A 26292-nucleotide genomic window follows, 5' to 3' on the forward strand; every position below is an offset into this window, starting at 1 on the left:
TGGGAGAAGCTGGGGAGGTGAGGACCAGAGGAGTCACCTACCAGTTGATCTGAGAGATCCGGAACATTCAGTTACTAACATGGGGTTGTGAAGGGAACTTTTAGAGTGGTCCAGGTTTCCACGGTGTAGCTTCTACCTCTGTGAATCAGGAACCAAGCAATTTGGTGTGGGACTGGGGCCACTATTGGTCAGCAGGGCCAGCGGTTGGGAAGGAAGGCTGGAAGTGGAGCAAAGGAGGTTGAGCATATACTTGAACCTCTGAGACATCTTCGTGACCATCCATCACTGCATGCAATGCTGTCCTTCAGAGAACAGTGGCTGCTGTTTCCCAAGTCTCACATATGTTTCTCTTTGGCCAACTCTTTCCTGAAACCATACAGGGATGGAGATTCGGGGAGATACAATTCCCAGAGTAACTAAGTGGACATAACACAATGTAGTACAGAGGTTATTCAAGGAAACTAAAAGAAGGCAAGGCTTGGATGTGTAGTCAAGGGCCTTGGGATGGTTCATTTTATGTGTCTACATGGCTGGTCCATGGGCTGTCCCGTTAGTTGGCCAAACATTATGCTGGGTGTGTTTTGGATGAGATTAACATTTGAATGGCTAGACTGAATAAAGCAGATTGCCCTTCCCAAGGTGGGTGGGCCCCATCAAATAAGTTGAAGACCTGAACGGAATAAAAAGATTGACACTCCCTTGATTAAGAAGGAATCCTCTTGCCTGACTATTGAGTTGGGACATTGGTCTTTTCCTGCCTTTGGACTCAAACTAAAACACTGGCTCTTCTTGGATCTCGAGCCTGCTGGCTCTTGGACTAGAACATACACCATTGTCTGTCCTGGTTCTCGGCCTTTAGACTGAGACTGCAACTATACATACCATGGACTCTCTCTCCAGCTTGCCAACCTTAGATCTGAGGACTTCACAAGCCTTCAAAATTGTGTGAACTTATTTCTTGTAATAAATCTCATTCTTTCTCTATATACATCCTGTTTCCCTGGAGAACCCTAATACAGGTCTAGGTTTCCCTTTCTGAGTAAAAGAAATCTACTTTGGAAGTTCTTGGAAGAAATTGTGTACTTTTGGTTTGGATTTAATTGCTAAAGGTCAAAGCGTGCTGCTGTGGAAACTTGCTTGTAGTTGAGTAATTTTGGAAAAAGAATCTTTTAGTTGGATGGAATTTTCCTTGCAGAACATGCTAATGGCTTTGGACATTTGAGACAGCATCTCTTTGCTTCTTTGGAGCTGTGAGTGAGTGCTGAAGCTTGAAGATGACGTGGGAGGCTTTCCTCTCTGTTCTGTGGAGAGGGAGGTCAAGCCCCGCACCCTTTTGGTGATGTTATTACATGAACACACGCTTTCATAAAACATTTAAACATCATTTTTTTAAAAACCAGGCTACCTCTGTTTTACTGTGGTTCTGCTAAGTCCCAAAATTACAGTCTTCGAGAACTGGAGGGAATCATGGAAATAATGTAGTCAAAATTTTTCCAAATTGTGTTCCATGGAACATATATTCCTAAATGTTCATAGGTGGACCTTGAAAAAAAGGAATTCTACGACCAAGTAGGTTTGAGAAGGGCAGCACACACTCTCCCTTTTGGAGAATCCAAATGCACGTTAATAAAGTTTGAGTCCGAAAAAAAACAAAACAAAACAAAAATAAATAAATAAAGTTTGAGTCCGGCCGGCATGGCTCAGTGGTTGAGCATTGTCGACCTGTGACCCAGGAGGTCACGGTGCGATTCCCGGCCAGGGCACATGCCCCGGTTTCAGGCTGGATCCCACTGGGGGGCGTGCAGGAGGCAGCTGGTCAATGATTCTCTCTCTCATCATTGATGTTTCTATCTCTCTCTCCCTTTCCCTTCCTTTCTGAAATCAATAAAAATATATTAAAAAATAAATTAAAGAATAAAATTTGAGACACCTCTTAGTCTTTGAAGTGGTGACATCAAGTAGGCAGTGGGAAGGTGGGTCTGGATTTCAGGGGCAAGGTTGGAGTTGGATGCATAGGTTTGGAATTTAACGTGTTTAAAACCATGAGAGCAGATGAGATTTCTCAGGATAGAGTTTAGAAGAAATAAGAGTATGTGAGGTCTGGAGGTGCCCTAGCTTGCAGGTGACCGTGAGGGAGGACCTGAGGATGGAGCCAAGACTTGGAAGATGGCATTGCTGAGCCAAGTGACCAAGAGAAACCAGGATACTGTTGGCCGTAACTCAAGCCACTAAAGCTGACTTCACCATTGTACTTTTCAGCTACAATGCCAGTAAATTCTTTAAGTTTTTATGTCACATCTCATGGAAAGAGTTCTGACTACTAGGACATTTCCCAACCTCTTTTGCACCTTCATCTCTGTCTCCTCCTAGTCTCTGTTTCCCCATCCGCTTACCTGTCATGGAGGAGAATCCGCTGAACCTAAGATGTCATCCCCACCTCGAGATGCAAAGGGAAAGCATGACTTACCCCAGCCAGCATCGGTTGTCAACATTTCAGGCGTGGGTGGGGGATCAGTTAAGAATTGGGTAACATAGTTAAGGATTTTATTTTTACTTCTGGGTTGTTGGCAACCAACCAAAACCGACTCTGGCTAATTTAAGCCAAAAAGGGACTTTATTGGGTAATTCACTAGGCTGCCCCACAAAATCAAAGACAGAGCTGAGCAAGCCGCACAACAGACTGGAGACAGGAGGAGCCAGAGTCGCCTGGGGAGCCTCCCAGGGCTTTCACCAAATTCCTCTCTGGGCCATTTCTAAATGGTGTGGCTATAAGGCCAGCACTCTCGGTGTTCAAGCTCGAGATGACCAGGACAGAGAATAGAGTTTAGGGAGACAGGGTAAGGCAAGGAGGGAGAGAAGGCAAAGGCCTTTGGCCTGGTTCCTGCGAGTGCACTCTGCATATTTGAGAGGCTTAGGGACTGGCCAAGAAGGGTCTGCTGTAACCGCTGAGGAAGGAGCCACCCCTGGCTCTCTCCAGGTTGCCTGCAGCCTAGAGGTGATGAAGAATAACCTCTGCGTCCAGCCAGTGTGGCTCAGTGGCCGAGCATTGACCTATGAACCAGGTTAAGGTTCGATTCCCAGTCAGGACCTATGCCCGGGTTGCGGGCTTGATCCCTAGTGTGGGGTGTGCAGGAGGCAGCCGGTCAATGACTTCCTCTCATCATTGATGTTTCTCACTCTCCCCTCTCCCTTCCTCTATGAAATCAATAAAAAAAACAAAATAAAAATAAATAAAAAGAATAACCTCTGTGGGTGTCAGTGTTCTTAAGGCCCAGTGAGTGCACCTGGGAAAAGGCTTCCTTCAGTGCTTTTGGTGTTTAGGCCTCACCCTGTCCCAGATTCTGCCCGAGTTGATGTCTGACATCTTTACTCTTTTTATTTTTTTATTTTATTGATTTTTTACAGAGAGGAAGGGAGAGGGATAGAAAGTTAAAAACATCGATGAGAGAGAAACATCAATCAGCTGCCTCCTGCACACCTCCTACTGGGGGTGTGCCCATAACCTGGGTACATGCCCTTGACCGGAATCGAACCTGGGACATTTCAGTCCGCAGGCCGACGCTCTATCCACTGAGCCAAACCGGTTAGGGTGTGACATCTTTACTCTTTATTCTTTTTTCCTTAGTGTGTGCTTTCAGCCTTAGGAAACCTTCCTTTCCTCCTCGAAGTTCCCACCCGCTATAGCCTGAGTGTTCATCCCCACCCCCAACTTATATGTTGAAAATTAATCCCCCATGTGATGGTAATAGGAGGTGGGGGCCTTTGGTAGGTGTTAGGTCAGGAGGGTGGAGCCGTTATGAATGGGATTAATGACCTTATAAAAGAGGCTCCAGAAAGATCTCCCACCCCTTCTGTCATGGGAGGTTATAGTGAAAAGATGGCTATGAAGTGGGCTCCCACCAGACACCAAATCTGGTACCCTGACCTTGGACTTCCAGGCTCCAGAACTGTGAGAGATAAATTTCTGTTATTTCTAAGCCACCCAGTCTATGGTATTTTTTATAGCAGTCAGAACAGACTAAGACACCACCCTTTAAAAAAATGATTCTTATTTTAAAAATAATCCTTATTATTAAAAAATAATTATTCAGTCCTGGCCAGGCAGCTCAGTTGGTTAGAGTGTTGTCCTGATATGCCAAGGTTTCGGGTTCCATGAATGCATAAATAAGTGGAACAACAAATTGATGTTTCTCTAAAAAAATCAACTTAAAAATTTTTAAAAAAGTATTCAAATAGTACCAAAGATTTTTCAATGCAGTCTTTTCCCTGTGCTGCTTCCTATCTCTTTTTTTTTTTTTTTTATAAGACGACTTTTTTTTTTTTTTTTTTAAATATATTTTATTGATTTTTTACAGAGAGGAAGGGAGAGGGATAGAAAGCCAGAAACATCGATGAGAGAGAAACATCGACCAGCTGCCTCCTGCACACCCCCTACCGGGGATGTGCCCGCAACCAAGGCACACGCCCCCGACCGGAATCGAACCTGGGACCCTTCAGTCCGCAGGCCGACGCTCTATCCACTGAGCCAAACCGGTTTTGGCGCTTCCTATCTCTTGCCAGAAGCAATTACTATCAGTGTGTGGTGTATATTTCCAGACGTAGCTAGCCTATGTTTATGTCTCTATATACAAACCCAAGCTATTTTATTTGTAAACACAGAAGAGCAGATTATACACACTGTTTAGTACCTTTCATTTTTCTGCTCAGTGATGTGTCGCTCATATCAAAACACATCTGTCTCACCCTGGCTGGTGTGACCAAGTGGTTGAAGTGTTGACCTGTGGACTGAAGAGTCCCGGGTTCAATTTAGGTCAAGGGCATCTACCTGGGCTGCAGGTTCATTCCCCGGCCCCAGTTGGGGTGGGTAAGGGAGGCAACCAATTGACGTCTCTCTCACGTTGATGTTTCTCTTTCTCTCTCTCTCTTTCCACTTCCCTTCCTCCCTTTAACTCTCTAAAAATTCAATGGGAAAAATATCCTCAGGTGAGGATTAATAAAAACAAACAAAAACCAAAACACTCTTGTCTCATTCTTTTTGATGGCTGTGTAGTATTCCACTCCGAGGCCCCCATTGATGGGCAGGCTTTTGCAAATACAAATGATACTGCAGTGAACACCCTTGTACCTGGTACATGTGACTTCAGGCACCTAAGTAAGCACATCTGTCAGAAACAACAGTGCTTTCATTTTTTTTTTTATTGTTTAAAGTATTACATATGTCTCCTTTTTCCCTGATTGACACGCCCCCCCCCCCCCCCCCCCCCCAACAGTGCTTTCTTTTCCAAGAGTTATCAAAGCTTTGTTCTTCCAGTTTCCACCAGACTTGCCTGGCATTGCCCACATTGACTGCCTCCTCTTGTTTGTTTGTTTTTTTTGTTAATTCTCACCCGAGGATATTTTCCCATTGATTTTTAGGGAGAGTGGAAGAGAGAGGGAAAGACAGAGACATCAATGTGAGAGAAACACATGATTGGTTGCCTCCTGAATGAGCCCTGACCAGGGCCTGGGCTGGGGAGGAGCCTGCAACCTAGATACATGCCCTTGACCAGAAGCGAACCCGGGACCCTTTGGTCTGAAGGATGACGCTCTATCCACTGAGCCAAATCGGCTAGGGTGACTGCCTCCTCTTTCTCTCTACTTTCTAAATATCTACAATATGGTTTCTATCCGCTGACATACTCAAAGGCTACCAATGACCTTAGCGTTTCACCTCTGACTTTTCTATAGACTTTGACCCTCACTACTCATCCTGTCCTGAAACTCCCTTTCTGCCTGGCTGTTTTGGCGAGATAATCTTTGTCCTCCTCTTTCTCTAATCATGCTTTTCCTGTGTTTCTTTACCTGCCTTCCAAAAGTCCCATTTGACTGGAGCTTGAGGTAGTGGAACCTGCTGGGCCAGCCCTTTCAGCTCCTGGCTACCCGACACAGGCTTCCACCTGGACCCCAGAGAAATGTAAGGTTTTGATCAATGTCCAAGTTCAAACTCTCTTCAAGGCTCAAGTCCTTCATTAAAAAAAAAAAAAAAAGGTGCTAGCCCGGCCAGTGTGGCTCAATGGTTGAGCGTCGACCCATGAACTAGGAGGCCTTGGTTAGATTCCCAGTCAGTGCACATGCCTGATCCCTAGTAGTGGGCATGCAGGAGGCAGCCGATCAATGATGTTTCTCTTTATCCCTCTCCCTTCCTCTCTCTCTAAAAATCAAAAAAGGAAAAAAAAAATTTAAAAATACTCCAAACTTATCTTTCCCTTCAACCCTCAGGCCAGTTTAGCTTTTACCTTAGACTTCCCTCTTTCGGTCAGAATTCTGGAATTCTTCCTAGGTTCACAACCTGCTAGGCGTGCTTGATACCCCTTTCCCTCTTTCACATTCCATCAGTTCCAACTATGCTTTGGGGTTCCACGCGTGAATTTCGATCCCCTCTGTTAGACTGTATGTTTTTAAGGGGCACAGGCTTTGTCTTACCTAGCTCCCTGGGGCCTGTCACACAGCTCAGCTCATAAACAGATGCACCGAACATGGTTATAGAACCTTCTGCCTGGTGCCTCAGGCTTGTCTACGTCTTGCAACTGTCACCTGGCTGAGACATTGTCACTATAAATAAGCGGTTTCTGTTTCAGGTACGGCTTGCCCTGGATATTGACACTCCATCTCTTACCCCACCCAAGCCTCAAACTACGAAAGGGGAATCAGAGTTGGTATTCAAATCCTTGGCCGCAGTACAGAGAGGCATCCCCTATAAGCCCAGAGCCATCGATGTGAGCTTCTTTTATTTCCTCGAAGTTGTTGGACATTGTAGCTGCTCTCATTCCACTTGCTGGGGAATTCTTGAGGAGATTCTACTTGTCTTTCCATGCGGTTCTCTCCGTGGTTTCTTTGTTTCTTTTTGTGATCAAGTTCCAGATGGCTCAGCAGTGCCTCCAAAATGAATATTTTGACAGATTGCTGAATGATTGCAAACCGTGTCACCTTCGGTGTTCTAATACCCCTCCTCTCATATGTCAGCGTTACTGTAATACAAGTAAGTACTACTGCTTGAACAATTATTCGTTGGTGTGCAGTAAAGTATTCTCTCTATACTGAGTGCTTATCCAAAGAATAAACATTACAGGGAAGGTGGTGAGATTTTCTGAATCCAAAAAGAGAAAGGTAATGAGGCCGTTATTTAAATGCCAACAGGAATAGAGTAATTATTCAGAGCTGAACTCAATTTTATTCAGCACTGTTAGCAACCCAGTATTTTATCAACTCTTCTAATTATGTGTTATTTAGAATTGGAAAGTCAATGCTGATGAACGAGGGGAATTGGATAGCAAATAATGTTTACTTGATGTCAATGTCACCAGTTCATTCTCTCTCTCTGACATTGCTTTTAACTCAGTGAAAGGAACAAATGCCATTCTCTGGACCTGTTTGGGCCTGAGCTTGCTGATGTCTTTGACAGTTTTCGCGCTGATGATCTTGCTAAGGAAGATGAGCTCCGAACCATCGAAGGACGAATTTAAAAGCACAGGTTAGTTTGGTGGCCAATCTTAGAAATCTGTTTCCCAGAGGTGGCTTTTGCGAGTTTCAGTTCCTCTTTCTTTTTTTACACTGAAGATTTCATTAGGTTGGAGCCCTTTTGAGTGTGTCAGAGGACAGATATGTCAAATGCGCTTCTTGGTAGAAGGGAGCTGTCTTTTCTCCTGTGTTTACACCTGCTTTGCAGGTGTTCTACAGTGTCAGTCTTCTCCCGTGTTCTTCCCTTGAAAATCACTCTTTTGAATTACCACGGCTTTCTTGGGAAACGTCCATGTTTTTGATCAAAATTCACACATTGACTATAAATGTCACTGCTAGCCAGGTCTGCTACTGTCAGGAAAAGTGTATTTGGCATGCTCCGTGGCCACATTTTTAATATGAATATGTGTTATTTGCTTGGGTGAACATTTTACTGCTGAAAAATGTTAGAACTGAATAACCAGTTGCTCCTGGATTACGTAAGCAACCATCTCAAAGATCAGCATCTTTATAATCAGTAGAGAACCAGTCCCAGAGGACTGAATGTTCCCTGCGAAGTGATTGTTCCTTAACACCCTCAAGGTCTTAAGGGCTCCTTAAGATAAAACGGCTTCTGCGGCACCTGTGCTTACGATCTGATTCCCAAACACTCTGCAGCCCCTGCCCTATTTCTTTCTGCGTTTTTGTGCATAATCTGCAAAGCATCCGCCTTATTCGCTCTCCTGTGCATAAGGAGAGGTAAATGGTTGTCCTATATAATTTACTCATTTTTATTTTTGTTTTGCTTGGAATTTGAGAAACAGGTGGGGAAGGACTTCTAAGTGTGATGTTTTGGAAGATGGAGTTATACTGTGGAAGGTTGGGGAAATAGTAAAACATCTTCACAGGCATATGGTGGGGGCATAATGGAGACTCCTTCCTTATGTGATCATGGAGAGTCATTGAAATTTTTTAATCTGACACAAAATGTGAAAAGAGAAGCATCTTTACTTTGAATTCTAATGTGTTACTATAGGCTGATTTTGGTGCGTTGTAACATATGATAATTTGTGTAAAATAAGATTGAGGCCAGTCTAGATTTGTATGTAAAATCACTTGATTTTTTTTTTAAAATATATTTTATTGATTTTTTACAGAGAGGAAGAGAGAGGGATAGAGAGTTAGAAACATCGATGAGAGAGAAACATCGATCAGCTGCCTCCTGCACACCCCCTACTGGGGATGTGCCCGCAACCAAGGTACATGCCCTTGACCGGAATCGAACCTGGGACCCTTGAGTCCGCAGGCCGACGCTCTATCCACTGAGCCAAACCGGTTTCGGCATCACTTGATTTTTAAAAATACTTTTATTTTTAAATTCAAGAGTGAGAGCGAGAGAGACATCGATGTGAGAGAGAAACATCGATTGATTGCCTCCCGCACACGGGGAATTGAACCTGCCACCTCTTGGTGCACAGACAAAACTTCTACCAGCTGAGCCACACGGGCCAGGGCAATCACTTGATTTTTAAATGTGGGTCAACGTAAGCAGACACGTAAAAACACTCTATGCCCTAAAGCATGTCTTTGAGCCTCTTGTGTCCTGTGGCCGGTTAGTTCCTGACTTCTAGAGTAGGACATACTCATTTGTTTTGTAGGGTGAGATCTGTCTGGCACGGCTTTCAGCCTGAGGTGTACTGCTAAGACTGTCACCACCACCCCGCACTGGGAAGTTTAAGTTAACTTTTCCGTTTCTGTGTAATCAGGATCACCTCTCCAGCATGAGGCGAATGCTGACCTGGATGACAGGAAAGGTAGCAGGACCGGTGAGGAAATTCTTTCCAGAAGCCTGGAGTACACAGTAGAAGACTGCACCTGTGAAGACTGTGTCAAGAGCCAACCAAAGGTCGATTCTGACCATTTCTTTCCACTCCCAGCGATGGAGGAAGGCGCAACCATCCTTGTCACCACGAAAACGAACGACTACTGCAGTGGCCTGCTAGCTGCTGAGAGTCTCACAAGGATGGAGAAATCCATCTCCACCAGATAATTAACCATTTTGAGTGTTGCAGAGCTACTTTGAAAATCTTTTGTCAGAGGAAAGGATGGTGTATCAGGTGTCTTTAGGATGATTGTTATCAGTGGCCCACAGAGCTTTCTGTCCTCTAATTCTAGAAAATCATTATGTTAGATATATTTCTCTATCTTACTGTTGGGAGCTTAACCGTGGAAACTTCATTGGTTTCAATGATTAAATTCTTGACTCACTGAAAAAAAGGACTGCAATGTGTAGATCCCATAGTGACACCTTTTTGCGGCTGGACCACTTCCCTCCTATACATGCACATATGCACTTCAGAACAGACTGAATTTTTCTTTATGGTTAAAGGCAAGCAAGGTTATTTTGCATACTTCTGTAGACAGGAGAAGCCTAGAGTCAGCCGTGCTAATTCAGTGTGCAATGACCTTGTGAGTTTCCAGCCTACCGGAGGCCTCAGGCATTATTATAATCATATAAATATGGGTAGAATTACAAACGGCGATAAAAGCTTACTTGGTATAATTTTCAGACCCAAATGCAGGTAATAACGATCGCTAACACTTATATAGTTGCTGATGTGCAGGGACTGTTCTAAGTGCTTTACCTGTACGAACTCATTTATTTGCATACAACAAACTACAAGGTGGGTGGACCACCACCCTCTCCATTTTACAGATTATGACAGAAACTAAGGCAGAGCAAAGTAACATAGCCAGTAAATGGCAAAGCCACGATTTAAACCCAGACATCTTGATCTATTTCTTTTTTTCCCCCTCTTCACATTAACTTAGTTCCATTTCTGAGTTCCCCATCTGTTTGGGTTACAGTCTTAGTCATTATAGGGGGAGGGTTTCTTCTTTGGGGTTGAGCAAAGGTCTTGGGATTGTGCAAAGCTCCTTATGGAAAGGCTATGCAACAGGTGCTGCACTGTGATAATTGATTGACTTTGATCATTAAGATGCCCACTGGCACCACAGCATAGATCTTCAAGGTCTCGGGGCTCTGTGGCTTTTGTGTCAGGCTTGAGATATGGGGAACCTTGGCGGGATCTTTTTACCCATTTGGGACCCATCATGGCTCCATTTCAGGCCCTTGAGGGCCACAGGAGACAAACCAGTATAGTGGTTAAGGCACTGGCTCTTAGAGCCCGCCTGCCTGGGTTTGAATCCTGGCTCTGTTAGTAGAAGGTGATAGACCTTGGGTGACTATAAGCAAGTTACTTAACTACTGTATGTTACATAAACACACAACATTTCCCCCCCCATAAAAGTATCTGGTTCATAGTAAGCAATTTGGTTAGTCACACTGCTATGATGATTTTTTAAAAAGAATATATTTTATTGATTTTTTACAGAGAGGAAGGGAGAGAGATAGCTAGAAACATCGATCAGCTGCCTCCTGCACACTCCCTACTGGGGATGTGCCTGCAACCAAGGTACATGCTCTTGACCGAAATCAAACCTGGAACCTTCAGTCTGCAGGCCGACACTCTATCCACTGAGCCAAACCGGTTTCAGCTGCTATGATGGTTTTTATTAGTTCCTTTGAGGTTGAGTCTCTCTGAGGGCAGGCACACACTCCTTTACTATTATATTGCTCCTAGTTGTTCCTTATCCCCTCACACCTGGTAGAACCTCCTCAATGAATTTAGATTTTTCCAAAGTTGATGTTAGGCTTTTGATTCCTGGTCTTCCAGGACCAGGTTAAAGTCTCGGGAAGAAGGGATTATAACACTTGGGGATGGCTGGGGGTAGAAAACATTAAGTACACACTACAATTTCAATAACATATCCTGCGTCAAGTGATATGAGGGAAAGGTGCAGGGTGCTATGAGAAAGCGTAACACAGCATCCTCATCACAGCTCCATGAAATAGGTATGTGATGGTTTACCAAAGGTTACAAGGGGCAGGCAGACCTAAGCTAGGTTTTCTAGGGGAGGGTTCAGACACATCCACTCTTTAACTATAATAACAAAGGAACAACTGTCAAGTATAATTTTGAAAATGGGAAAACAACCCCACCAAGCAAACACACAAGTATTTTCAACTACAGTGGAAATATCTTAGTTTCAAGTATACAACATAGTGATTAGACATTCAGATAACTGACAAAGTGATTACCCCGATTAGTATCCATCTGACAACTATTTTCATTTTTAAATTCTCCCTACACATGGCTGTATTTTGACAAAATTGTCATCATGGTTTACAGGGGCTTTTTTAAACTTAATGTCTTATCAGCGGCCTTTCCCACTTTCTCATAATCATTGTAATTAACTTTCAGTTACTGCAGAGATTCCTTATGAGGTGGGCCACGATTTGCTTAGCTATTCTACTGCAGTTGGGCTTTGGTGTTTTCCACTTTTTCACTATTATAAAAAAAATATTTTTATTGATTTCAGAGAGGAAAGGAGAGGGAGAGATAGAAACATCAGTGATGAGAGAGAATCACCTATCAGCTGCCTCCTGCATGCCCTCTACTGGGGATTGAACCCGCAACCTGGGAATGTGCCCTTGACTGGAATTGAACCCGGAACCCTTCAGTCCGCAGGCCAACACTCTATCCATTGAGCCAAACCGGAGAGGGCAACTTTTTCACTATTATAAAAAAACAAGAGGCCTGATGCACGAATATTCGTGCAAGAGTAGGCCTTCCTTCCTCCAGCTGCCAGCACTGGCTCCCCTCCAGCACCCGGGACCTGGGACCCGGATGGCTTTGCTCCGGCCCGGCTTCATCTGGAAGGATGTCCAGTCTAATTAGCATATTACCCTTTTATTATTATAGATGATCCTGAGCATCATTCTCCAAAGAGCTCTTGACCTCTGCTGAGTCCAAAAGTAAATTCCCAGGGCCAGAGATTAAGTTTTGAGAGGCAATGTAGCAGAAAGGCCATGCTGGAATTCTGGCTCCTTTTCCCAGTGGGGCTTGGTCCGCAACTCAGTGGATCAATCCTCTCAGTCAGCATTTAAAAAAAGTAGGCTCTCCCTTCCAGGAGCATGCCCCTATCTTCCCTTTCCCTGAACCCTCCCCCAACCCTTCCCCGCGGGGGAAAAAGAAAAGTAAAGCACAAGAGAAGACATTAAGTTCAGAATTGTTGTGTTAGTTACTTAAATGTACGCATGTGTGTATTGAGTTGTGACGGAAAAGGTACTTTTTTACTCTGGGATGCAGGCAAACACATTGAGCAAATGCTCCTTCAATATTTCTTGGTCCCCTAACCCCAACCTGTAAGATGCGGCAGTAAAATGGATTTTCAAGATTGTTGTGAACATGTGTTCATACATGATGATCTATTTTCATCTCCACTGCCACCATGTTAGCCCCAGGCCCTATTATCTCTTGCTGGACAATTGTGATACCCCCCTAACCAGCTGCCTCCGCTCCACAATTCATTCTCAAACCCTAAGAATAATCATTTAAAAACCTAATTCAGATTGTGTCATTCCTTTGCTTAAATTCTTGCAATGGCTTTCTATTCCCTTAACTACTCTGAGTGAAAAGGGGCCACATGCCGACCTGACTAACTCAGGGAAGGCCTGTGTGGCAGCCTTGCAAACTCAGACCTAAAGTAATCACAAGTGATGGTCTGAAATTAAAACTTTAAATTAAAAAGCAGTTTAGCCCTAGCTGGTTTGGCTCAGTGGGTAGAGCGTTGGCCTGGGGACTCAAGGGTCCCAGGTTTGATTCCAGTCTAGGGCATATGCCTGGGTTGCAGGGCTCAATCCCCAGTAGGGGGCGTGCAGGAGGCAGCTGATGGGTGATTCTCTCTCATCATTGATGTTTCTCTCTCTCCCTCTCCCTTCCTGTCTGAAATCAATAAAAATATATATTTAAAAAAAGCAGTTTATAGAGGGTAGTCATGTCCTAGGTTGTTATCTTCCCTGACAGAGATCAACTTTGATCTTAACTGAGCTTATTTAGTCTTTTTAAAAAATTGTTTAAAGTATTACATATGTCTTTTTCCCCGATTGACCCTCCCTACTCCCGTCCCCCCAGGACAAGCCCTCACCGCCCCAGTGCCCATGTCCATTAGTTATGCTAATATGCATGTATACAAGTCCTCTGGTTGATATCTTCCCCTTCCCCCCCTTCCCTGCCTTTTCTCTGAGGTTGGAGGGTCTGTTCAGTGTTTGTCTCTGGAAGTGTTTGTTCATCAGTTTATATTGTTCATTATATCCCACATATGAGTGAGATCATGTGATATTTATCTTTCTCCGCCTGGCTTATTTCGCTTAGCATAATGCTCTTCAGGTCCATCCATGCTGTTGCAAATGGTAAAAGTTCCTTCTTTTTTATAGCAGTGTAGTATTCCATTGTGTAGATGTACCAGTTTTTTAATCCACTCATCTGCAGATAGGCACTTAGGCTGTTTCCAAATCTTAGCTATTATAAATTGTGCTGCTATGAGCATAGGGGTACATATGTCCTTTCTTATCAGTGTTTCTGGTTTCTTGGGATATACTCCCAAAAGTGGGATTACTGGGTCGAATGGGAGTTCCATTTTTAATTTTTTTGCATCTAGATAACATACCTTTGGAATGTCACCAGTAACTTGTACCTTCCCTTTTTCCAGACCCCTTAGCGCACAATAAATGCGCAAATTCCCTCACTGTTACTGTTATCCTTAATTGTTGACTGAACTATCCTATACCCACCTATGTAAAAGAAGCGTGTGCCTATCAGTTTACTTTTTTCCAATCCCAGAGGTTTTCCCGCTTTGCTTTCTACCACTTCCCTAATCTATCACCAATGGATTTCACGTAACCCACTTACTCTCCTCCTTTGATGGTAATTTATAAAAATTAGTGAAAAACTGCCATTTTCTGGAGCATTATCTCAATACATTGAGATTCTGCTTTCCAGCAGTTGTTGACAGTTTGGTTCAACTAAACTCATAAAAATTCTTTACAGGTTTGAATGTTTCTTATGCTAACACTACTTAAGAGTTAGGTTGAAAAGTCCAAACTCCTTACAATGGCTTGCAAGGCCCTCCACCCAACTCTTTATTTTTAAACTTTATTGTTGAAAGTATTACATAAGACTCCCATTTCCCCCCATCATCTCCACCACCTCCAACCTCCGCCCCAGGCCCTCACCTCCCCACTGTATGCATCCATGGGTTATGCCTATATGCAGGGGTCCTCAAACTTTTTAAACAGGGGGCCAGTTCACTGTCCCTCAGACCGTTGGAGGGCTGGACTATAGTTTTAAAAAAAACAACTATGAACAAATTCCTATGCACACTGCACATATCTTATTTTGAAGTAAAAAAAAACAAAACGGCAAAAACACCCGGATAAATGTCCTCGGCGGGCCGCATGTGGCCGGTGGGCCGTAGTTTGAGGACGCCTGTCTATAAGCATAGAAGGTCTTTGGAGGATTACCTCCACCCACCCACCCACCCCCACCTTCCCTCTGAGATACAAGCTCCCACGTCTCTGGATCCACTCCCTTCATCAGCTTATTTTGTTAATTAGATTCCACAGGAATGAGATCATGTGATACTTGTCTTTCTCTGACTGACTTATCTCACTTAGCATAATACTCTCCAGGTCCTTCCATGCTGTCTCAAAGGGTTAGAGACTCTTCTTTTCTACTGCTGCATAGTATTCCAAGATATAAATGTACCACAGCTTTTTTATCCACTTATCTGCTGATGGGCACTTGGGCTGTTTCCAGATCTTAGTCTATTTTGTCAGATATGAGTATTGCTACTCCAGTTTTGATTTTTTTTCCCCCCACCTCCACCCAACTCTTGACCTCCGACTACCCCTTTCTCACCCTCTCCCTCCAGCCAATCCCTCTAGGCAGGGCCTTCTGCACTTGTTCCTTTCCTGCAGATCTTCCCGGCTGTCTCCTTATCATGCAGGTCTCAGCTCTAAAGTCGTCTCCTTAGAGAGGCCCTCTGGGACTGCCCATCTCCCCTGTCCCCACGCTTTGGCCCATTATTCTTTTCCCTTCTCAGCTTCTAGCGCAGTCTGGCGTCGTCTCCTCTCGGGCCTTCCTTGTTTACTGTCCGGCTTTCCGGCAGGGGTGTGAGCCCAAGAGGGCGGGGAGGCGTCCAGATGATCCCGCTGTACCCCAGCACGGGCGGACCACCACCACGCGTCTCCAAGGAGGTTCCAGTCTGCCCCGGCCCCCCGCACCTACGGTCCGCCTCCCGGCCCTCGGCCCCGCGCCGGCGTCGGTGTTTACGTTCCGGGTCGGGGGGCGGGGCCACAGCGGCGACGCTCCAGTTCCGGGGCGGGGCGGGAGGGCGGACCGGCGGGGCGGGGCGGGGCGCGCAGTGGCCCGGCCTGTCTGGAGCTCGGCGGCGGCAGTAGCGGCGAGGCGCAGGCACCGGCCCGGAGAGCGGCACCATGAGCGGTGAGTGGCGGCTTCGCCGCTGTCACCCGCCCCGCCCGCCCCGGCTTCCGCCGCCTCAGCTGCACACTTCGGCCCCTCGTCCCCACGTCCCGCTCCCAGACCCCCGTCCCAGCGCTCCCCGTTTCCTGACCCCGTGTAAAACCAACCCAGTTCTTGCCCTGGTCACCTGCAGTTCTCGGGCGTCCCGAGCCCAGGCACTCCTAGTCCCCTGACTCCTGCCCATCTCTTGAAAGCAGCCCTTCGACACCTGTACCCCAATCCGCCAGCCCTTCCCAGCCTTCCGACCCCTTGCCCGGTTACCAGACCCCCAGTTCTCAGACCTCCTCTGTCTCAGTCCCAGCGAACTCTTAGACTTCCTGAGTCCCGGTTCCAGTTCAGGCTCCCCCTGCTCCTCAGTCATCCGCGTCCTCAGGCCCTCTGTCTCCAGTCACTCCAGTCTCCACACAGGCTGAGCGTCCTCTCTCAACACTTAGTTTGCTGGCCCCTGAACCCCGTGTCCCCGTAGCTCCAGGTCCGCAGAGGACCATGAGTTCTCCAGCCTCTTTGTTTTCCCGGCCCCTCTTATGCCTCTGCCCCCAGGGCTGTGCTGTTCCTGTCACCGCTGTTCCCAGTGACTTTGTTTCCCACTTTGGTCCTTGGTTCTTTTTTTTTTTTTAAGACTCCAGCCCCTTCATTTTCTTAGATCACTTGAGATCTCCCTTGTCCTGTCCTGCAAGCCTTCCCTTGTGCAATGTTGAGCCCATCTGGGGACCATTGCTTGCCCTGCCCAGTCCACCCCTCTCCCTCCCACAAGGGGAGGAGGCTGGTTTTGGTGGGGAGGTGGAGAGGGGGGAGGGAGTTTCCTGGGAGATAGTCCTCAGTGTTTCTGAAGTTTAGTCCTGAGGCTTGGCCAGGGATCCTCAGTCGTTTCCTCTGTCGGTGTTTTGGTGCTAAGTCATTCCTGGGTGTTGCATGTGGAGATGGGAGTGGCTCAGGGAAGCCTCTCAGCTCACCCTAACTGGGATCTGGATTCACTTAGGAGGACTCGCCTACTCTCCTGTTTTCTCTCCACTGAAAAGTCCAGCCCTTGGCCCTAGCTAGCCCCGTCACCCAGGCATTTTCTGGAGGTCGAGAGTGGGCAAGGCTAAGGCAATATATCTCTTTTCATTTTTAACTTTTAAATGATCTCTGTGGATTGTTTTCCACGTTATGTGCTTTTGTTTTTGTTATTCAAGAGTAAGATTTGTGAAATTGATGGTCCTAATGAGGGAGCTGGGGATGGGGGAGGGGAGGGGTGGGCAGGGGGAAGGATTTCCTGGGAGACAGCCCATCATCTGTGTCCAGAGTGAATGAATTTTGGTTTAATTAAACTTTCTGGTCCTAGGACATTAGTAATACCACAACACAGATGTGATGAGCTGGTTTCCTCCCAGGAGGTAATCTAGTCTGGTGTAAGTGCAGGCCCTGGAACTAGACAGCCTGGGCTCAAATCCTGGTCCTGCCACATAAAGCTGTGTGATTTAGAGTAAGTTGCTTGATCATTCTGCAAGTCTTAGCAAAATGGGGATAAGTAATGGTACCTGTCTCTAGGCTTGTTGCAATGACCAAATAACATTACTCAGGTGAAGTGATTGGTACTATGCCTCTCCATGGTTTGTAGTCAGGAAATTAGCGCTGTTATTGTTTCCATAAGGACATGGGGCTCAGGTGGGGTTGCTTTGTGGCCCAGTTCTGGGCCCTAAAAAATCTCTTTCTTTTATTGTGCCCAAGGAGGCTCCAAGGCTCACAGTTCTGCCTTCCTCAGAGGAGTAAGTGAAATTGACAAGCCAGGGGAAATGAATCAATGTATCTTTTAAGGGGCAACTTAATATCAAAGATGAGTTTTAAAATGTAATTAAAAATAATTAGGTCTAAGGCCAAACAAAAGGAAACCAATAAATGTTTTTTTTTTTTTTTTTTTTTAAAGGAAAAAGCATTAAGAATGAAAGCCTTCTTTTGGAAAGATTGTAATTGAGGCAGAAAAAGTGGTTGCTGAGGATGGCGGGGGAAGTCCAAGGTATTTTTCAATCGTTTCTTTTTTTGAAAGTAAAACTCTTTATTTCCTCAAATTGTAAATAATACACATACAGGTTTCCATCAATCATTTCTTGAGAACACAATTGAAATAGGGTTTTCCCACCTTTGAGATTGATAATTGGCACACAACGAAATAACATGACATGGAAATATTTTCTTTCTTCTGTTCTTTTTATTAACAGAAATTTTCAAATATCAGGGAAGTGGGGAGAATAGTTGAATGAGCAATTATCAACTTATGGCCACTTTACCTATTTACTTTCTACCTCTCTCCCCAGTTTATTTTGAAGCAAATCCTAGAAATTGTATCATTTCACCAATAAAAATTTTAATATGTATTTCTAAAATACAAGTACTCCACCTTAGCTGGTTTGGCTCAGTGGATAGAGCATCGGCCTGCAGACTGAAGGGTCCCAGGTTCGATTCCGGCCAAGGGCACATGCCCAGGTTGTGGGCTTGATCCCCAGTAGGGGGTGTGCAGGTGGCAGCTGATCAGTGATTCTCTCTCATCACTGATGTTTCTATCTCTCTCTCCCTCTCCCTTCCTCTTTGTCTGAAATCAATAAAAATATATTTAAAAAAATATAAAAAAATACAGGCACTTCTTTAAAAACACAATTTCATTTCCATATCTATAAGAAATTAGTAATAATTCATTAATATCAGAGATTCAATGTTCAAATTTCCATACTTGCTTTATAATTCTATTTTATAGTGTATTTTAAAAAAAATATAATTTCTTGATTTTTTAACAGAAAGGAAGAGGGATGGAGAGTTAGAAACATCAGTGATGAGAGAGAAACATCAATCAGCTGCCTCCTGCACACCCCCATACTGGGGATGTGCCCGCAACCAAGGTACATGCCCTTGACCGGAATCGAACCTGGGACCCTTGAGTCCGCAGGCCTATGCTGTATCCACTGAGCCAAACAGGTTAGGGCTTATAGTGTATTTTTTAAAATCCAGGATCTGAATGAGGTTTACACAATGCAAATTGGTTTGTTTTCTAAGTCTTTTAGGTCTCTCTCTAATTTTTAAGCTTGTTATTATTTAGTGTTCAGTATATTTACAGAGTTCTGCAAACATCATCATAATCAATTTTAGAACATTTTCATTACTCCCAAAGAAACCCTGTACCCATTAGCAGCCATTCTCATTCTCCCTCCCTTAAGCCCCAGGCAATAACTAATCTATTCTCTCTCTCTCTCTCTCTCTCTCTCTGGATTTCCTATTCTGGATATTTCATATAAATTAATAATACTGTGGCCTTTTGTGTCCAGCTGTTTGCATGAAGTATGCTTTCAAGGTTCAAAATGTAGCATATTATCTGTACTTCATTTCTTTTTGTGGCTGAATAATATTCCATTATATGGATATGACACTTTTTTTGTGTGTGCGTTGAAAGGAGAGACTATTCAGGTGAATAGTTTGCAAACCAGAGAAGTGCAGCCATGGGCAGAAACTGAAAGTGCATTCCACTGAGACAAAGGGGAGGCCCCTTATATACAATGCCCACAATGGTCACTGATTGGTCCATTTTTATGCAAACGAGGAATCCAAATTTGCAGTTTAATTGGTTCAAATAGCACTGTCCAGTAGGTTGGAATTGCACATCCTGGTTGGTTGTTATGGATCTACTGATTGATTGGTCAGTAAAGGTGCAAAAAAGGCTATAATTTTGCAGCTCTAATTAGATGGCCAAAGTACCATCCCAGGAACTCCTTTGTAAGTCCAACTCTGCTGGCAGAAACACAGTGCAGGAGGCTGGCCCCTCAGTCTGGCTTTTCCCTGAGATGCAAGACGCATGTATGGCCTCTGTCAGCAACGGCTACTAGACTCTGGTTATGAATTTGGACCCAATTAATTGCTAGGAAGTCCTTTTTGGCAGGTATATTTCTTCTCGGGGTCAACAGTTGTAATACAAATAGTGAATATTTATTGAGTGCTTAGTCTGTCATGCACTAAGCTTCATCTGGATTACATTTTTAAATCCTTTCAAAAACATTATGAGGTAGTTATACTGTAATCCATTGTTTACAAATGATAAAACTGGATCATGGAAAGGTGAATAACTTGCCCAAGTGTACACACCCAGCATTTAAAAAGGAGTGTCATGTAGGTGTCAGAGGGAAGCAGTAAGGCGGGGAAGATGTACCATGCCAGTGCGGTCACGTAGAACATCAGCAGAGCTCTTTGTGGACTTCAGGGCGTAAATCCAGATATGTACAGAGCTTTCAAGCCTGTTGGCGATAGCGGCACGGTTTATTACATTGTTAGGAAGGTTTAGAGCCATCTGAAAGAGAATAAATAAGAGGATGGACTAGTAGTGACCAGGAAGAGGTAAAGAAACCGAAGGGAAAGCAATAGCTTAAAAAACCTGTTAAGTTTCCTCTTAGGATGTGTCCGCACCACAGGTCAGTATTTGTTCCAAAACGCCTTGAGTGGAGACCGGAAGAAAAGCATTTCCCAGTCTTCACTTGCTGCACAGGACTTGGCCAATGAATTGGAAAACTTGCACACAGCAAGGATTAGACTAGCTCGACCACGCTGTGAATCTCCTGATGGCAGATGAGGTTATAGTGTCGATGAAAGCTTTTCCACACTTACTGCACTGGGGAGGCCGCTCCCAGAGGGCTTCTCTGGTGCTCCATGCCAAAGGAGTGAGGAGCACCGACCACCGTAACTCTTCCAGCACTGGCTGCGCTGATGGGGCTTCTCTCCACCGTGGGTTCTCTGGTGCTGGATGAGGCTGGCACTCAGACTGAAGGCCTTCCCACACTCATTACCTTCATAGGGTCTTTCTCCAGTGTGAATTCTTTGATGTTGAATGAGACCTGAGCTCTGAGCGAAGCTCTTCCCACATTCATCACATTCGTGTTGTCTTTCTCCTACGGGGTTTCCCCAGGGCCCTTGAATCGGAGCCTTATGCTCACCAGCTTCTCCATGTCGGGCATCCTGGTGTGACACCTCTCAGGTGTCTCCATAAAATATTCTCCTATGTCGCTCCACTAACTCAGGACTGTTTCCATTGCACCACTCTCCTTCCTCAGTCCTGGTCAGTTTGTCTGTCTCTCCAACAGGGCAGGCTCCCATGTGACCTGGGGCTCCTCCAGGGACTGAAGGCTCAGTAATGCCTGCTCCTCTGGAGCCACTATCTCTCTTTTTTAAAATAAATATATTTTTATTGATTTCACAGAGTAAGGGAGAGGGAGTGAGAGACTGAAACATCATTGATTGGCTGCCTCCTGCACACCCCCTACTGGGGATGGAGCCCGCAACCCAGGCATGTGCCCTGATGGGGAATCGAACTGGAGAATTGAACCGTGACCTCCTGGTTCATAGGTCAACACTCAACCATTGAGCCACCACTCTGGGTGCCAATGTCTGTGTCTGCAGGCTGCCATTTCATGCTGCAGTTCATTGAGCTCTTTCTCCAGATCCTCCAGCAAAATCATCGCCTGCTCCCCACTCTGTGGGTGCTGCTCTTGCACCCAGGCCTTGGATATGCCACATTTTGCTTACTCCTTCATTAGTTGATGGACATTTGACTTGTTTGCACTCTTTGGCCATTGTGAATAATGCTGCAGTGACCACTCACAAGGTTTTGTGTGGGTATATGTTTTCATTTTCCTTGGGTGTACACCTAAAAGTGGAACTACTGGGCCCATTTGAGGAACTGTCAGACTTTTCCAATGTGGCTACACCGTTCTCCCTTCCCACCCGCACTGCGTGAAGGTTCTGGTTTCTGCAGTCTACCATTCTAGTGGCTGTGAAGTGGTGTCTCTGTGGTTTTGATTTGCATTTCCCTAATGACTAATGGTGTTGAACGTTGTTTCATGTGCTTATTGGCCACTTGTATATCTTCTTTGGAGAAATGTCTGTTGAGAGTCTTTGTCCATTTTTTAATAGGTTGTTTTCCTTTCTGTTGAGCTATAAGAATTCTGTATAATCTGGATATAGGTCCTTTATCAGATATGTTGTTTATAAACATTTTTTCCCCTTCTATGGGTTGTTTATTTCCTTTCATGATGGTATCCTTTGAAGCACAGTCTTTTTTTTTTTTTTTAAACTACAGATTCCCCTTTCATCTCTCTCTTTTTCACCCCTTGCAATTTTTGTTGAAGGAAGCATTTTATCTTGTAAGGTTTCTTTGCAGGATTTTGCTGATTACATCCTTTTGGTGTGGTTTGATGTGTTTCTCAGTCTCTTGTATATCCTATAAATTGGCAATTAGAATCTGCTGTATTTTGAGTTGGAAATGTTTGAGTGGAGTTTGAGGTCAAATAGGTTCAAGGCCAAATACATTAAGTGCAAATAACCAGGAAGTGGAATGGCTCTAGGAAATGCATACACAAGATAAATGGGTATCATGAGGCCAGAAACAAATAAGATGACCATTAATAGGGGAGTGGATAAATGTATGTGGTATCATCACATGATGGAAAACCTCAGAGACGTTAAAAGGAAAAAAATGGACTTATACACATCATTAACATTGACGTTCTCTAAAAAAAAGAAGAGTGCAGAATTACACCTAAAATATATACCTTGATGCACATCAATACATGCACAGAAAACTGTTTTTGGATTCATATATGTATGTGGAAGTAAGCAAATTGTTAGGGTGATAGTGGCCATTATTTATTTGTTTTGTTTTTTTTTTCGTAAAAAATAGGGAAGAATACTTGATTACCAGCTTCTGCTAGCTAAGGAATTCTGATTTTCATATAATACTTTTGCTGTTATTGGGAAAGTAAACTTGTAGGGTCAGAAAGGCAAGGTTCTCAAGCATTGTTTTTTGTAAGGCTTAATCTTTGAAGTCCTTGATGCTCTTTTCAAACAGTAATTATTCTGTAAGAATTCTTAAGTTAGAAACACACTGAAACCCCCAGTTCAAGGAAGGGGAAAGCCGGACCCAGAGAAGTCAGGTAATTTGTGGAACAGACAAGCTCTAAGGGCTCGATACACCAGAGTTTGGGATTAATGGGAATTTGCTGCTGATCTTGCCGGATGTTTATGCACATTTTGGCAGTTTCTTCTTATTTTCTCGAATGTCGAAGGTCATGTTTCCTCTTTGGAATTGACTGGGTCATCTCCAGCAGTGGCTTGTATTTGGAATAAAGAATAAGTGAGCCCTGGCTGGGTTTCTCAGTGGTTAGAGTGTGAACTGCAGGATTGAGGGTTTGATTGCTGGTCAAGGGCATGTACCTACCTCAATTGCAGGCTCAGTCCCCAGCCTGGGTCAGGGCAAGTATGGGAGGCAACCAATCAATCTCTCTCTCTCTCTCTCTCTCCCTCTCTCCCTCTCCCTCTCCCTCCCTTTTTCCCTCTTCTCCCTCCCCGCTCCTCCCTCCCTTCCACTCTTTCTAAAAATCAATGGAGAAATATCCTTGGATGAGGATTAAAAAAAAAAAAAAAAGAATAAGCTGAAAATTGAGTGAACGGAAAAAGGAATATTAGTGGTTTTCATTCAAAGCAGACAAAGTTATGGTATCACACTTCCTGTTGTCCTTGTTGAAGGCACTGGGTTGATTTGGCAGTTAGTAAGAAGTAAGAGCTCCACCACCAGCAGATATCTGACCATCTCCTTTGCGAGCAAGTGGCAATAGACATTTGACATTGACATTGACATTGACCCTATTGACATCGATTCTCCTGCTTCCTGTTGCATGACTGTGCCTGGGTAACCGATAGAAGTCAAGTTCTCAGAACTCTTAAAATATGGAACTAAAATCTAAGACTTTATGGGCTTCCATGAATTCTGGCAATGTGGACATAATTCCAGATAAAGCACCTTCCCTCCTGCCTGCCAACATCTTGTCTATACGCATGCTCTGCATTCTCCACAGGTGATCGCGCCCCTGAGGGGTGTGCACATTTTATTGTTTTGTATAAATCACAGATATGCAAGCAGTGTATAAACAGATGTAAAATATATCTGTGGCACTAAAATTTCATGGAGGGGGTGATAAGAAAAAAAGTCTAAAAAGGACCCTAAAGGAGAAAGTAATAATAAAAAAAAGGTTACAAAACACCTATATAGGTTGAAGTAATTTTATCTTTATCATATAAATTTGCATTTTATTTTTACCCATAAGATTTCTGGATAAAACTTGAACATGTTGCTATGTGGTCTTCATATTGTTCACTTTTATGAACTTCATGAACTCTGTCATTAATCCATCATCTTGCATGTAGCATAATTAAAAAAAAAACTTTTATTTATTTTAGAGAGGAAAGGAAAGGGAGAGAGAGATAGGAAACATCAATGATGAGAGAGAATCATTGATCTGCTTCCTCCTGCATGCCCCAACTGGGGATCAAGCCTGCAACCCAGGCCTGTGCAATGCTGGCTGCGTGGTTACAGCATCCACTCCGTGCACTGAAAGGTTGTGGGTTCAGTATTCCTGGTCAAGGGCATGTACTTGAGTTGCAGGTTCAATCCCCAGTTGGTAGGGCTTTCTGCAGGGGCAACCAATTGATGTTTGTCCTTCTCTCTCCCCCTACCTCCCTCTCCTTCCCCTCCCCACTTCCCCCCTTCCCACCTCTCTCTCCCTCTTCTTCCTCCCTTCTCTTCTCCCTCCCTCCCTCCCTTCCTCCCTCTCCCTTCCACTCTCTAAAAAGCAATGGGAAAAGAATCCTTGGGTGAGGATTAACAACAACAAAAAGATACCCATAAGAGTGAGGGCTCTAGTGGCAGCAGAGCCAGGCCAGAAACCCAGAAATTCAGGGTTCACCATTCAGGAGACATTTATTTGATGACAGTTTAGTGCATCTTCTGTCACATAGCAAAGGGCTGTACTGTTGATGTCTGTTCAAACGAATTGAATGAACTGCCGAAAAATGTTTTGTTGGAGTAATGGTTGTGTTAGCTAGACTCTCCAGTAGCATGTGACAGAAGCTTATTTCAGCACTGCAGGGATTTAAAGTGTCTTATAATGACCCTGGCTGGGTGGCTTACTTGGTTGGAGTGTCGTCCCATATACCAAAAGGTGGTGGGTTCGATCCCAGGTTGGAGTGTGTACAGGTGGCAACCGATCAATGTTTTTTGTTTTTGTTTTTTACCCTTCCTCTCTCTCTAAAATAAGTAAAAACATATCCTTGGGTGAGAATGAATGAATGAATGAATGAATAAATAAATAAATGAAGTGTCTTATAATGGACACTGAACCAGATAGACTCGAGAATCACCAGGACAACCTTTCTGCCCAGCTCACAGCTCTACTTTTTTCTCCGTTGGCTTTATATTCAGGCAGCCTCTCTGTGGAGGCAAGATGACTACCAGCAGCTCTTGGGTCACATCCTACAATGTAACAACACCCAAGCACAGAGTGGACCTCTTTCCCAATGGCTCTGACACAAGTCCTGGGCTGATTCACAGCAGTCTGGCTGGCCATGTGGTCATCCTGGACCCTACCACTGTGGCTCTGGTTAGCTAGGTCTAGATCTTATGCCCAGGCCAGGGCTTAATGTTGCATCTGACTTGTTTTCTGGATAGATGGGGTGGGGAACGTCTGGGAAATCATTTGGTCTGGCCCTGCCGAGGCATTAAGAGTGAGTTAATTAAATGTTTGATCAAATATAGCAGGCTAGTTTTTAAGTTGATAATTTTGTATGGCCCACGAATGATGTCATAAATATCCAAATGGGCCTGGCCAGCGTGGCTCAGTGGTTGAGTGTTGACCTATGTATCAGGAGGTCACGGTTCGATTCCTGATCAGGGCACATGCCTGTGTTTCGGGTTTGATCCCCAGTGTGGGGCATGCAGGAGGCAGCTGATCAATGATTCTCTCTTATAATTGACTAGAGGCCCGGTGCACGAAATTCGTGCACGGAGGAGGGTTGTCCCTCAGCCCAGCCTGTACCCTCTCCAATCTGGGACCCCTCAAGGGATGTCTGACTGCCCGTTTAGGCCCGATCCCAGGGATCGGGCCTAAACGGGCAGTCGGACATCCCTCTCACAATCCAGGACTGCTGGCTCCCAACTGCTTGCCTGCCTGCCTTCCTGATTGCCCCTAACTGCTTCTGCCTGCCTCTCACAATCCAGAACTGCTGGCTCCCAACTGCTTGCCTGCCTGCCTTCCTGATTGCCCCTAACCGCTTCTGCCTGTCAGCCTGATCACCCCCTAACCACTCTGCTGCCAGCCTGTTTGCCTCCAACTTCCCTCCTCTGCCGGCCTGGTCACCCCTAACTGCCCTCTCCTGCAGGGTTGGTCACCTCCAACTGCCCTCCCTTGCAGGCTTGGACCCTCTCAACTGCCCTCCCTTGCAGGCCAGGTGCCTCCCAACTGCCCTCTCCTGCTGGCCATCTTGTGGTGGCCATCTTGTGTCCACATGGGGGCAGGATCTTTGA

General features: G+C 44.8%; 2 protein-coding genes across 2 annotated transcripts in view; both read left to right on the forward strand.

The window, feature by feature from the left end:
• Nucleotides 1–6900: 6900 nt before the first annotated feature.
• On the forward strand, nucleotides 6901–9733 carry TNFRSF17 (TNF receptor superfamily member 17). Its single transcript, XM_028145506.2, has 3 exons — nucleotides 6901–7018; nucleotides 7379–7510; nucleotides 9243–9733. Exons 1-3 carry the CDS (start codon nucleotides 6901–6903, stop codon nucleotides 9524–9526), a joined length of 534 nt encoding a protein of 177 aa, XP_028001307.2. The 3' UTR covers nucleotides 9527–9733.
• Nucleotides 9734–15819: 6086 nt separating this feature from the next.
• Nucleotides 15820–26292, forward strand: part of SNX29 (sorting nexin 29) — a 452780-nt gene continuing 442307 nt past the window's right edge. The window contains exon 1 of the mRNA XM_054714743.1: nucleotides 15820–15884. Within this exon, the coding sequence (XP_054570718.1) occupies nucleotides 15878–15884 (7 nt within the window). The 5' untranslated portion in view covers nucleotides 15820–15877. The remainder of the gene's footprint in view (nucleotides 15885–26292) is intronic.

This window comes from Eptesicus fuscus, chromosome 4 (genome assembly GCF_027574615.1).
Source record: "Eptesicus fuscus isolate TK198812 chromosome 4, DD_ASM_mEF_20220401, whole genome shotgun sequence".
NCBI classification, from domain to species: domain Eukaryota; kingdom Metazoa; phylum Chordata; class Mammalia; order Chiroptera; family Vespertilionidae; genus Eptesicus; species Eptesicus fuscus.